The following is a 14,153-nucleotide window of genomic DNA, read 5'->3' as shown; positions in this document are numbered from 1 at the left end:
TCTTGACCTCTAGATGAGAGACCAAGAGCAGTGAAAAGGGGTTTGGTGGAGCCAAGGGTTACTCAGGGGTGAATCTCGGGTGCCTCTCTGACCATAGGAATTGACATGAAGCTGCAGGAAAAGGTTGTGGTGGGGACGACACGAGATCACGAATAGTATAATGTGCCTGCATAGTGCTTGGCACAGAGTGAGGGCTTAATACATGGATATTAGTAGTAGAATTATTCCTATTTTAAAGTTTTAGAACTCTGTTGCTTCTCCTCCATTGTTGAACAGAGTGTAAATTGGTATAACTCGTATGATGGACAATTTGGCAACAGCTGTTAAACCAAGTCCATCTGCCCCCGACGCAACTGCACTCCAATTACAGACAGCAGTTGGGAAATGAGTTACGTCCAAGGTTATCTGTTGAAACGTTGGTTATAAATGTCCACCAGTTTGGAGCGGATTAAAATAAGTTACGGATTAGAAACCTATGCAACTGACTATGAAGGAAATGATAGACGAAGCCCTTCATGTTCTGATATGGAACCATCCCCAAGACACATTAATTGAGAAAATTACGGAGCAGAACGCTATGTATTACCACGTAAGGTTTATCATTTGTATAAAGAGGAGTGGGGTATACAATCATATTAGCATGCTAAATGCTCGTGTATGCATTTGAAAAAAATCTCTGGATGGAAACACAGCAGGCACTGAGTTCCTAAGAGGTGAAGGGAGGGAGACTGTTTACTGTATCTTTTTATAATAATTTTTCATAATGTCTAGAACGTATTACCTATTCAAAAATTAACGAGAGTAAAATGTTATTAAGGGGAGAAGAGAGGAAGGCAGGAAAGCAGGAAGGAAGAGAGGCAGGGAAGGAAGGAAAGGGTGGGGGAAGGGAGCGATCTGTTCCCAGCGTTCCTGGGTGGAGTCAGGGCCATCAGGTAGGGCTGGAGAAGAGCAGGTCTGTCCGAGCTGAAGAGCAGAGGACGTGCAGAGCATCACTGCACCTGGGGCTGGCGGAGCTTGACTGTGATAAGGAAGAGGCGCTGGGTTCCCAGGGAGAAGCTGACACGAAGAGCAGTCGGTGGTTCTGCCGGCAGGCTGGGTGTGGCAGCCAGCTTGGAGCTTTGGCTCTTCCTTATTTTTCAGCAGCTGCTCCCACACTCGTGACCCCCTCCTGGGGTGCCTCCCGACACCCAGAAAGGAGGACATGGGTTTAGCCGGTTGGCACTCTCTCTGTCCCCCGAGAAAAGAGCATCAATATAAAAGGAAGGGCCTAGTGCATTTTTTCCCTTCCACTGTCTGGTTTCTTAAACTAATTTCATGGCAAATGTAAGAGCCGAGGGTATAAAATCTTCTGGAAACCAGAAAGCCTTAGACACAGAAAGGGCAGAGGTGGTGATATCCAAACTTCTGGTGAACACCCCTCTGCCTTCTTGGACAAATAATTTAGAGTTGACTGTGATTTGCAGCCTAGCAGTTAAAATCATTTCTTGTCATTGAGGGTATGAACGTAGGGAGGAATACACAGCTTTGTACACACGTGAATATTTCTGATGGCTTTCTCAACATCGGACTTTATGCAAATCTCTTTGCCCAGGCTTTGGCACACATTACTATTATAATAATATTATTAATACATATATTACATACGTAATACAATACAAAATAATGCAATAGAACATGTCAGTTTGTATATAATGCAGAAATATAGTCCCAGAAATTATTATTGTAATAGTAATTATTATTGTAATAGTAATTTACAGTTCGTTTTCATCTCCATTATTTCATTTGATCTTCAAACACCTCTATAAGGGGGGTATTTATTCAACAAACATTTACTGAGCACCCATCATGTCCAAGATGCCGTGTGAGGTCCTGGTGTTTCAGAGACAAAACACCACCACAATGATGTATATAAGGATATAAGGTCGAGTCTAATCACTGACACCAAAGCACAAACAGATATGAAATTATAGAGCTATCAATATATACAAGGTGATGTGGGAGCCCCAAGAAAGGGCACTCAACCCAACCAAGTGAGGGGGAAAAGATCAGAAAAGATTTCCAGAAAAGATGTGGCTTTGAAATTGAGCCTTAAAAAATGAACAGGACCGGGCCAGCCCGGTGGCTCAGGCGGTTAGAGCTCCATGCTCCTAACCCCGAAGGCTGCCGGTTCGATTCCCACATGGGCCAGTGGGCTCTCAACCACAAGGTTGCCAGTTCTATTCCTCGAGTCCCGCAAGGGATGGTGGGCAGCGCCCCCTGCAACTAGGATTGAACATGGCACCTTGAGCTGAGCTCCTAGATGGTTCAGTTGGTTGGAGCGCATCCTCTCAACCACAAGGTTGCCGGTTCGACTCCCGCAAGGGATGGTGGGTTGCGCCCCCTGCAACTAGCAACGGCAACTGGACCTGGAGCTGAGCTGTGCCCTCCACAACTAAGACTGAAAGGACAACAACTTGAAGCTGAACAGCACCCTCCACAACTAAGATTGAAAGGACAACAACTTGAAGCTGAACAGCACCCTCCACAACTAAGATTGAAAGGACAACAACTTGACTTGGAAAAAAAAGGCCTGGAAGTACACACTGTTCTCCAATAAAGTCCTGTTCCCCTTCCCCAATAAAGTCTTTAAAAAAACAAAAAAAAATGAACAGGACATAACCAAGCAAAATCAGGCAGCGAGCTGACCTTGGACAGTAAAAAAATGAGTCTTTATGTCTTGGGAGGAGGGGGTGGGAGAAGAGTAAGGAAACAGTGGGGGGAAAATGGATGGAAACATAAAGTGTTTGAGGGAGAGCATTGCGAGAAAGAGACCCATTTTATAGATGAGAAAACTGAGATTCACAGAGATGGATCCTGACCACTCTTCAGTTCCCAGGTCAAGTTGTGCTTACCATACCCTTCCCTTTTGAGTTAAAACTGACCAGTTAGGAAATCAAACATGGCAGTTGCAAACAGTGGCCTGTTAAGTAACATAAGTCTTGAATCTTCATTCCACATGGACCGAGATAGGGGAAACAATGAGCCAGCCGTCTTAAGGGGACCCCTGGGGTTTCCTAGTATCTTTTTCCTGTGAGTTGCAGCCGAATGATGGGAGAAATTTGAATCAATCTTAGGTGTCTCTGCCTAACTCCATGTTACACATTCTTCAGGAAACTTGTCAGTCCAAGACCTATTCTTTCGTGCTGGACCTTTATTTATCGGTTTGGCTTGGGTCCCTGAGGAGTGGTCTGTCTGGTTCTCCCGCTCCAGACACACCGGGGCTGATCCCTCACACATCTGGCTCAGCACCACCCACGAGTCTGAACAGGGCCCTGAAAACCACCTCTGACTTTACAGCCCATTGTCCCACGCCCTGGGAGGTGGGCTGTGCCTGGGCTTGCTCAAATCTGGGAGCTGCAAAATCCGGCCAGAGCCTGCTCAGCCAAAACCCTGCTCGGAGGTGGGCACAAGTCTCAGATGTTGGGCTCTGGCTGGGAGGGGGCCCCAGAGATTTGTAGAGGGGAAGCCCTGTGGAGCATACAGACAGTGGGAGAGGGGTGGAGGAGGGAAGTTTGTCTCTGCTCTGAGGGGGGGTGGTGAGCAAAAACGTGGTACTTGGAGGGTGGTTAAGAGGCTCAGGGATGTCCTGTAAAGGGGTCCCCTGAAACAGACCCTGAGAAGAAAGTTCAAGGACAGGTGACTCATTAAGGAAGTGCTCTCAGGAGAGAACAGGACAGACCTGGGAGAGGTGGGACAGGGAAGAGGGAGAAGCCAAACAAGGGAGAGGGTTGACCTTGAAACCAAAGGACCTTCATCCTTTGGACAGATGAAGTGATTTCTTGCCAAGTCCCAGCCTCAGCCTGATGTTGCAGTGGAGCTCTGGAGTGTGAGTTATACCTTAGGGTTTGTCCCACCTGGAGAAGAAGGGCCCCTCACACCCCCACACTTAGATATTGGCTAAGAGCTGCCGGAGGACATCAACTCCCGAGCACTTCCTCCTCTCTGCAGGCAAAGCAGCCCCAGCACTCCAGGGCAGGCCTCCACGGGGCCTTGGGAGCAGGCTGTTAGCAACGAAATGGGAGAAAAGCTGAGTCAATGCTCAGAAATAATAAAAGGGAGTCAAATGGATCTGCGCAGGTAGCCTTGGACCAAGCCACGTTCATGTCTCAGCTCAGTTTCTACCTTTGTGACCAAGGGCAAATTATTTAACTGATTGGCAGTTTTCTCAGCTGTGAAGTGGGGACAACCTTCTCTCTTTCACAGGGTTGTCACACAGAGTAAACGAGAAAGTACGAACAAAGTGTTTAGCATAGTGCCCGGCGGCACGTGTTGAGAATTACTGATGATGTCTGAACCCGGTAGGTGCCTGTCTGGGCAGATTTCACCGCTGGGATTCTGACACAGTGAAGCTGAGTTCCAATGGCTCTGCTACTGCTCTTGGCGTTTCTCTCCCACTGCTGGGAACTTTCTCCTCTCCTTTCTCAGAAAGCCAGCCCACTGGCTCCTCTGCCACCCCAAGCCCAGTCTGGTGAAATTCAGGACCTCCTGCTCTATCCCACCCACCGGTGAAATTCAGGACCTCCTGCTCTATCCCACCCACCGTCCCACTTGCTTTCACACCTTAGCCTTGCTCTCCGGAAGCATCACAGGGTGGAGTGTTTAAGAGTTCTGGAGCCAGAAGATCTGAGTTCAAAAACTTGCCCTAATACAGTGTGTGCAACCTTGGCAAAGTGCTTAATCTTTCTATGCCTCAGTTTCCTCATGTGCCTCATGGAAATAACCACCTCTTAGAGCTATTGTGAGGTGTTAGCGAATGAATGCATGCAAAGTGCTCAGAGAGTCATGTTCAGTATGCCTTGGCTAGTATGCTCGTAGTACAAAAAGTGTTCCTTGGTCAGATCCCGACGTTGCTTACTGCCCTGATTCTTGGGTTTATAATTTCCTGATCAGGCCCTGCTCTTTTCATCCTCCAGCTCTGGGCTGGGCTCCCACGCTTGTTCCTGGGGCATCAAGGCCACTTCCTGTTGGCGCCCCAGATGGTGAGCATGAGACCAGCTACGCGCATTGCATAGCACTTTCCAGTTTTCTGTGTAGCACAGGTCTGATTTAATCTGTGCCTCCTTTTATAAATGAGGAAACTGAGGCCCAAAAAGATTAAGCAACTTGCCCAAGTTCACCCAGCTCCCAAGAAAAGGAGCCTGGATTACAACCTGCCAGGAAGAACCAGGCAAAAGAAAAATTTAGGGAAACCACCCAGGCTGCCTTCAATACATAAAGAGCTGTCATGAGGAAGGGGGAGCAGACTTACTGTGTGGCCCCAAGAGGCAGGGCTAGGACCAGTGGGGGCCCTGGTGGATAAATCCTTCAGGCTCAGGCAATGAGGTAGTGCATTGTCTGTGGAGAATTTTAAAATGACAAAAAACGCATGTAAAATTGATGTTTTTATTAGCATTGCACAGAAGTTCTAAATAACTTAGTGATAAAATACTTGCTCTTGCTGAGACAGACAGCTCTCAATGCCCCTCTACCACTTGATATATTGTTGCCCATAAGGAGAAAGTATAGGGAGTTAAGTTTCAACTTTGGTAAAGAAAGATCTTTCCAACAGGCCATAATGGAATGTTCTACCTTAGGGTTGATGAATTATCCATCACTGGCAGTGCACAAATAGAGGCTGGAAAACCACTCTTCTGGGAGACTACTCAAGAGACTGAGGAATTCAACGGGGATTACCTTAAATGACCTTGAAGACACCATCTAACTCCATGAGTCTCTATAAGGAATGTCAAGTGAAGGGTTGAAACAACCCTGTTCAAGTTGGAAAAAAATCTTTGAGTTAAAGGGGGACATTTGGGGTCTTCCCCAAGAGGATGTAAGCATCAATAAGATAAAAATACTCCAGGGTCCTCTAAGCACAAATGCTCTCATGCACATTGGAAATAAAACCACATTGAGGGTCTGGAAAGTAAGAGGTGAAGTCTGGTTACTAGCGGTTAGAATCATGCAAAGTCTGGGAGCCAGGGCAGTTGCTAAGGAAGGAAAAGGTCCCAAACCCAAAGGTCATGGAGAAGATCCAAGTACTAGCAACAAGACCCCTCAGTGAGCACGATCCCATCACACTAACTTTGGGTAGGTAATCTTCTGCGTAGGTTCCATTTCCTTGGATTATAAAGATTCAATGAATGAATACATATAAAGCCCTTAACACAGTGCTTGGAACAATGTAAGTGCTACATAGATGTTAGCTATTACCGTCTTTCGTTAAAGGGCTTCCTCGAGTGAGCTGTAGGTCTCTGTCTACTCGACGTATTGCCACACACTCTCTCCCAGAAGGTCAGGATGAAGTTATTTATCCCATCCAGAGCCCATTCCAACTCGGCGATAGCTGCTAATTGATTTCGTGGGAGCTAAAAGTTTTTATTGTGGGTTTTTTTTTCAGTGTCATTAGAATATGTTTAATATTTCATATTGTTTTTAATGTTTATTATGTATTTATTCATTCATTCATTCATTTATTCATTCATTTATTTTGAGGATAGTTTATTGAATGCAAAGGATCAGAGCTCCCGAGCAGGAGGGGGTCCCGAATGGGGGTGCCCCTAACATTTCATATTATTTACTTATTCATTTGTTTTTCATTCATCCAAATCTTTACTGGGTGCCTATTTAGAAATTGAGGTCTAAGGGATAGAATGAACGGTCAGTAACAATAGGCCAGATCCTTGTTCTCACGGAGCTGACAGTCTGGTTGAGATGGGTTGTGGGAGAGAGTGTGAGACAGACATCAGGTAACAAGAATCACCTGGATGTAAGGTGACATCACAGCTGGGGCGATGCTATCAAGAAGGGTAGTTGGTGCCCTGAGCCTGTGAAATTAGGCACCACCCTGGCCTGGGGCAGGGCTTCCCCGAACAAGTGATGCTTGAGCCAGGATCTGAAATGCATGTGTGTTAACTAGGGAGTTAGGAAAGTTCCAAACAAACGCAGCATGTGCTCAAAGGTTCTACTATCCAACTATCATTTGCAAAGCGCTGACCTTGCGTCCGGTGCTCTGATATTAACCTGATGTTCATTATTTCATCTAGACATCACATCACCCCTTTGAAACAGGAATTATCGTTTGGCCCATTTTACAGGTAAGGAAAGTAGGACTCCGTGGGGTCCAGTTACTGACACAAGGTGACACATCTGTCCTCTAAGCAGGACTAAAATTCAGCTTTACCCCTAGTGCCTGGGCTTTTGGCCCTGAGGGCAGCCTGTCCTTTTAGTCTCTGTACCCAAAGCCTAGAACAGTGCCTGGCATGTAGCAGGTGTCAGTAAATGTTAAATAAACTCTAAACTGAATAAAATTGCATTCAGGGGGAAGAAAGTCTCCCATGTGTAGGGGAGAAGCGTGACTAGATTGCATAGTGGCAGAGGGTAGAGAGGGAAGGGTTTCAGGAAGAAGGCACCTGATGGCAAAGCCTGCAGGAGGAAATACACACAGGCTACATGGGGATACTGCTTCAATGAACACTTTTTTGGTAGGTAGTGTGCTTTTTGGTCATTAGAAGTTTTTATGTGCCGATGGGGTGAACCGTTTGGCCAGCCCCTGAAAATACCGTCGGTTTAAACGATCCCTTACATGTCTTCCATTCTGGGGCTGATCTAACACAAAATGTCCTTGCAAACAAGCACCCAAAATTTACCAGCTCCCAGAGTCCTCCTAAGTGGAGATGTAAGTAGAATGAGGGTGGATGGAGTGAGCTCACAATCACTGAAAGAAGCCAGACAGCGTGACAGACATTGGAGAAAAGAGCCACCACCTGAATATCAGATGAGTTTCAAACCACAGCTTTAGACAAAAGAGATGGGTGTGAGTGCCTGGATATAACATTCGAGAGGTGGTAGTGTTTCTGATTATTAGGTACTCAATTTTTTTAAAAATTGTTTTTTACCAGGTCACTGCCTTTATTTCATAAAACAAGGCTTTTGCTCAAACTGGTATCCAAGGGATTGAGGAAGAGCAGATGATTTTCCCTTCCTGCCAAGAGACTGTCCTTCGGTGCTTGCAGGGGTAGATCTTGGCAAGCACTGTCCTCACTGTGATTTCGTTCCATCTTCATCACGCAGGTGAAGTGAGTGTTGCCAGAGGCCCAGGTCCTAGGCCTTCTGTGGATTGCAGAGTCTGGAGATGTGTGGTTTCTGGGAATGGCTTCCTGAATTCCCATTTTCATTTTCTGGGGTTCAAAAGGTAAAATTGAATATTCAAGCCACATTTGCAAATACCAGGTCTTCAAAGCACAGAGCTATAAACCTTTGTACTTGTGGACCATATATGATCCTATCCTCACAATATTGCCTGAAGGGATATTATCATTACCCCATTTTACAGGTGAGTAAACTAGGGGTTAACTGTGCCCTAGGTCATATAGCTGGAAAGCGGTAGAACCTGTAATTCCCTTTCTCTAGGAAGGAAGCATAATGAAGCAATTACGAACACAGCTCTTCAGTCATTAAGAAGTGAACTTAAATTCTAGTTCTACCACTTTTTGTTTGTGTGGCTGTGGGCAAGTCTTGAATCTTTCTAAGGTTCTCCCTTTGGAAAAAGTCTCCATCTTAGTTTCTAGGATACTGTGGTTCCTACCATCTGTCTTCTGGGTATTTCACTATTCTTTTCTTTTTTGTCAGCTGTTTCTTCTTGTCTCGTGCATTAGATGTTACCAAACAGTGCTTTCTCCTTCCTCTTGTTCTTCCCCTTTTCTCCACACTCTCTTCTCCTTGGCAATCTTGGTCACTGTGGCACGGGAGTACATGGAGAATTCCATACAGTCTTTTTCATTTTCTCCTTGGAAATGTGATACACCTCTTCTCATCACATTTCACTGGACAGAGCAAATCACAGGTCCACATCTGACTTCAAGATAGAGTTGCTCTTGAATGAGAGAGGCTCCAGGTGAGGAGGGCATCAGGGGTCTCTTCCGGAGCTGTCTTATGCACACCAAAGTTCTCAACTCTCCCTCTATCCTAAAGGTTCACAAATATGGATTTATCTTCATTAAAAATCTGACAACTAATCATGCCTCTTTTCTTTGCTTTGGCTGCTGGGAAGTTCAAAGTCAAATGTGCTGTCCACCTCAGGCAATTTTACAGGCCATTATGGCATGAAGATTATGTGTTATCCTTATGGCTTAAATCTAATTTTATTTCACATCCTTATATTTTCTCTTGTCTAATTTTTTTAAAAATCATTAAAAAAAATTCTGATGTGCATATTTGTGTATGCCACTCAAATCATTTTTGAATGAGGCGGGGTATAAACAAATGCCTGCATTTATACATACCACACATTCATACAACATTTCAGCCCTCATTTCTCATAAGAGATACAGATGGTAATTTATCACCACCCACCGGGTATATCCTCCACTGGCATGTCCTACAGTTACCTCAAATGCAATATGTTCCAAACAAAACTTATCTTCCCCTAAATGGTCTCGTTTACTGAAATTCCTCTTTCCACTAATAGCTTAGCCATGTGTGGAAGATTGCAAAAAAACTAACAATCTTTCACCATTCCCAGTATGCTCATCCTATCAGTTTTTCTTCCACAACTTCTTAACATTCAGTCAAATGAGTCATACCATGCTCTCCAGATATGCCATGAGCCACCCCCAGAATTCATCATTGCATGTAAGCATTGTAAGCATCTCTCTCTCTTCTTGACTAGACTGTAAGCTCCATGAGTGCAAGAACTGTATTTATTTTGTTCTCCACTGTATTTCCAGCACCTAAATTCACAGTTATTGATTAACTGAAGAGTAGGTCTGTGGGGTAGAAGAGTATTATGACCTTCCAGATGGGTTTCCAGAGGCCCATCCAACTGGACTTTGCATGAACAAATATAAGAGTCAGTAGTAAAATTGCCTCAACCCCCTCTGGTGTCTGGTAGACACTGATGAGCTAGATTTTCTTTCTGGTAATGGTCTGCAACTTTGTACTTCCATCTATAATGGGCAGCCATTATTTTTAAAAGGTAGTTTTTGAGGGGAGGAATCTCACATTATTTATGAGACCTGAGTTTAGTTCCTCAGATAGCCTTCCTCTCCAGATAGACACAAAGTTCTTAAGGGTAGGTATATACCCAAGAGAATTGGAAGCATACGGCCACACAAAAACCTGTACACCAATGTTCAGAGTACCTGTATTCATAATAGCCAAAAACTGGGAAAAAACCCAAATGTCCATCAACTGATGAGTGGATAAACAAAATGTGGTAAATCTATACAATGGAATATTATTTAGCCATAAAAGGACTGAAGCCTGAACATATCCTTTATATCCTATAGAAAGTCTCATGTCATGTCCTCTTTTGACCAACGCTTGATTCTAGGGTTTTGATTTTTTGATCAAGACTCTCTAATGCAGTCTTGCCAAAGTGAGAATGTGTTTGGGGGAGATAACCAGAATGGGGAGTTATTTATTAATCCATAAATACAAAAAAGTTCAGACACCTTCATTGGAAGGAGTGAAAAAGGGACCCCAAGCTCTCATCCTTCCCTTCCTGGGAGCACTCACAGCTTCAGCCCCACTATCTTGGGATCATCAAGAGTCACCCATCATGCTGTTTATCTCTATCTCTGACGGGCCCTACACAAAGGTCCAAATTCCCAGGTCATCAGCCAGACTCTGTAAATTCCCAGATTTTGCCCCACCTTTTATATTCCTGCTTCCCAGCGCATTTTCTGGAATCCACTGATCATTATCAGCAAAATCTTTTATGTTGTCAAAACCTTTCTCTCTGTTGCCTTCACCCTCTTGCTCTGACCATGACCTGGTGCTCCCCTGAGAACCAACAACTCTGAATGTCACGTGAAGGTGTACCACTCGCCACCTCTCCTCGTTGCAGTCCTTGCCAGACCACATGACTTCCCCTCATTTCCTGATGATTCTAGTTCCTGGCCTGCTGTCATTCCATCACTGCTCCTAACTTCACTTTTGGTGATTTCAAGGTCTATGTAGAGAATCCTTCTAATGCCCTGCCCTCTCAGTTGCTTGGTCTCCTCTCCTAGAAGGATGTTATATGTCAGCTCCCCACTGCCATGGTCGTCCTCTAGACCTTGTCATTATCAGTATCTACAAGCTTGTCTATCATCTCATTTTATCCATTCCCCTCTCTGATCACCACCCCTCATCTTTCCAGCTCACTGTCTCTGGTAGCCAATGTCAACAATTCTTCAGCTTTATCAGGATGAAGACTGGTCCAACAAGCCATGGTCTGCCCAGAAAAGTACAGCATTTTCAAGGATTGACTCTGAAGAAAGATAACCTGGGATTCTTGCCCTACTCCTGCTCCCTATTAGCTCTGTGACCTTGGGCAGACATTTAACCTTGCTAAGCTTCAGGTTCCTATAAAACAGTGGTGATAAAATTTCTGGTCAAGATGGCGGAGTAGATAAACACTGTGCTCAGCCCCTCTCAGGACCACATCCATTACAATAACCACCACCGAGAATCGTCTGAAGTCTAGTGGAACTGAAGCCCTCCAAATATGGACATACAGAAGTCATCACCTCGAGAACGGTAGGAGGAGCAGAGACACAGAACAAGTTGGTCCCACACCTGCATGTGACCATTGAAAACTGGGAAGGAATATCTCAGCTGCGGAGGTCCCTCCCGAAGGGTGAGGAGCCCTAGACCCTCCCCAGCCCAGGGTTTCAGTGCTGGGGAGAGAAGTCCCCGTAACTTCTGGCTGTGAAAACCAGAAGACATTGTGGCTCAGTGAGACAGAGGGCGGCTGGAGTCCCAGGTGCTCCTCTTAAATGGTCACACACAGACTTACTTGCTGATGGAGTCACTCGCTCTGAGCTCCAGTGCTGGGGCAGCAGCTTGAAAGGTGCCAGGGACATTTGGGGAAGGACTGAGTTGTCTACTTCAGGCTGAGGGCTGGAGGGGCAGCTTTCTCCTGGGCGGAGCAGCTGGCGGAAGCCATTGTTCCTCTGTTGAGCCCACCCCCTCCCTGCGAGCAGACGCACGCACGCAGATGCCATATTTGACTCTTCATCAAACTGGCTACCACCTTTGTCTGCCCCACCCTAGTAGTTCCCAGAGATCACGCTCCACCCAAATTTGGGGTACACCCAAGCCGCTTCCAGTGGCTTTTCCATATAAATGGCCTGCCTTGGCTCATGCTACGGACTTTCCTAAAATCTCTCAAAGGTTCACAAAATCTAAACAAGCAGCATCTGGCTTTGGTGTGTCCCATATCTCTAGCTGAGCAGCCCTAAGCCCAGCACTAGCAGCAGCTGGCCTTGGTTCTCAGCTTGACCTCTCAAAGCACCTCCAAGCACAGCGTGGGCAGTGGCCATCTCTGGATTACTCTGTGGCTCATGCCAGGTGGCCCCAGGCAGGGCACAGACTGTGGCTGGACTTGGCCTGCAGTGGGTCCTTTCCCAAGACTTCCCAGAGCTAGTAATTATGGGGATGTAGGGTATAGCATAAGGAATATAGTCAATAATATTGTAAAACTCTGTATGGTGTCAGATGGATACTAGATTTATTGGGGTGATAGATGGGAGGGAGTTGGGGCACAGGATGGAAAAGGTGAAGGGATTAAGAAGTACAAATTGGTAGTTACAAAATAGTCATGGGGATGTAAGGTAAACACAGGGAATATAGTCAATAATATGGTAATAATTATGTATAGTGCCAGGTGGGTATTAGACTAGTCAGGGGGATCACTTCTTAAATTATATAAATGTCTATGCTGTGCACGTGAAATGAATATAAATAATACTGAATGTCAACTGTAATTGAAAAATTACAAAAGAGGGGGGAAAGGGGAAGGGGAATAAGAGGTCCAAATTTCCAGATATAAAACAAATAAGTCATGTGGGTGTAATGTACAGCATAGGGAATATAGTCAATAATATTGCAACAGCGTGGTACAGTGTCAGATAGTTGCTGGACTTATCATGGTAAGCACTTCTTTAGGTATATAAATGTTGAATAACAATTATGTACACCTGAAACTAATATAATATTGTATGTTGGCTATATTGTAATCAGAATCTTTTTTAAAAAACAACAAACAGTGATTATAACAATAGCCCCATCTCCTAGGATTATACAAAATACTGTAAAGTGACTAGCACAATGCCAGACCGGTATGGAACTCTCAGTAAAGGAGAATGATCATTGTATGTGGTAAACACGTGTTTTGGTCAGCTTAACAATTGGCCAACTTCACTTAATAAACAGTTCTTTTCCTGGTCCTGGGAGGGGCTAAGCCCTAACCCAACTCCACAGACACATGAACCCAGGCCTGGCCAGTGGTGGCTTCCCAACCCCTAACAAGAGTGAATAGTGACTGATTCAGGGATGGGAGCACAACTAAGCTGGACCAATGGGAGTCTCCTCAGGGGCTTTTTGTTGGAACAATTGGGCCAGAGAGGTTCTCTGCTGGGTTTGGGGATGGTAGAGCCCACATATGCAGCAAAGAGAGCTCAACTGAGAGGAGACGACATAAAGGAACAAGGAGGGGAGAGACTGAGGGACCCCGAGATCTGCGTCCTTGTACCAGCCATGGTTAAGTCTGCCTCTGCACTTTCCGTTACATGGGCCGATAAATTCCCTCCATGATGCTTAAGCCAGTTTGCGCTGGGCTTCCGTTTCCCTCCGAGTTCTGTTACATTACAATACAGGGAACTACTAGTCTGCAATTAAAAGTGGTGACATAAAGCAACACAGATCACGGAGAGGTGCTTATTGTATATTTTTAATGGAAAAAAACAACTTAGAGAATAATATCAACAAAAATGAGAATCCGTAAAATGCCATTTTGTAAAATATACGAGGTTTGACAAATTTGCAAACTCATTGCAACAATGTTGCTAAACTTTTTTTTTATATCAGAGGGCTTATTCATTATGAATTTGTACCAACTGGACAAACAGTTAACCAAGTTTACTATTTGGAAGTGTTGAAAACGCTGTGTGAAAAAGTTAGATGACCTGAACTTTTCACCAACAATTCATGGCTCTTGCATCACGAAAATGCACCAGCTCACACGGCACTGTCTGTGAGGGAGTTTAAAGCTAATAAACAAATAACTGTATTGGAACACCCTCCCTATTCACCTGATCTGGCCCCCAATGACTTCTTTCTTTGCCCAAAAATAAAGGAAATATTGAAAA

General features: G+C 45.0%; 1 protein-coding gene across 7 annotated transcripts in view; it reads right to left on the bottom strand.

Annotated features, from left to right (window-relative positions):
* LOC148757832 (uncharacterized) overlaps positions 1-14,153 on the bottom strand; it is a 135,692-nt gene that overhangs the window by 35,788 nt on the left and 85,751 nt on the right. For 2 of the 7 annotated variants that reach the window (XR_016021496.1, XR_016021499.1), the window contains exons 1-2: positions 11,801-11,926; positions 5,288-5,373 (exon numbers count right to left, since the gene is read on the bottom strand). Coding sequence is in view for 2 of the 7 variants with exons in the window: in XM_088798959.1 (XP_088655085.1) it covers positions 5,288-5,373 (86 nt within the window). In the remaining 5 variants the exon portion in view is untranslated. Of the gene's footprint in view, positions 1-5,287; positions 5,374-11,800; positions 11,929-14,153 lie in introns of those variants that run through there. The other 5 variants (XR_016021497.1, XR_016021500.1, XM_088798959.1 and 2 more) reach the window with 3 other exon arrangements.

This window comes from Rhinolophus sinicus, chromosome 6, assembly GCF_057876585.1.
Source record: "Rhinolophus sinicus isolate RSI-liver-muscle chromosome 6, RSI-T2T, whole genome shotgun sequence".
In the NCBI taxonomy this organism is placed as follows: domain Eukaryota; kingdom Metazoa; phylum Chordata; class Mammalia; order Chiroptera; family Rhinolophidae; genus Rhinolophus; species Rhinolophus sinicus.
This window is presented reverse-complemented; position numbering and strand designations above follow the sequence as displayed.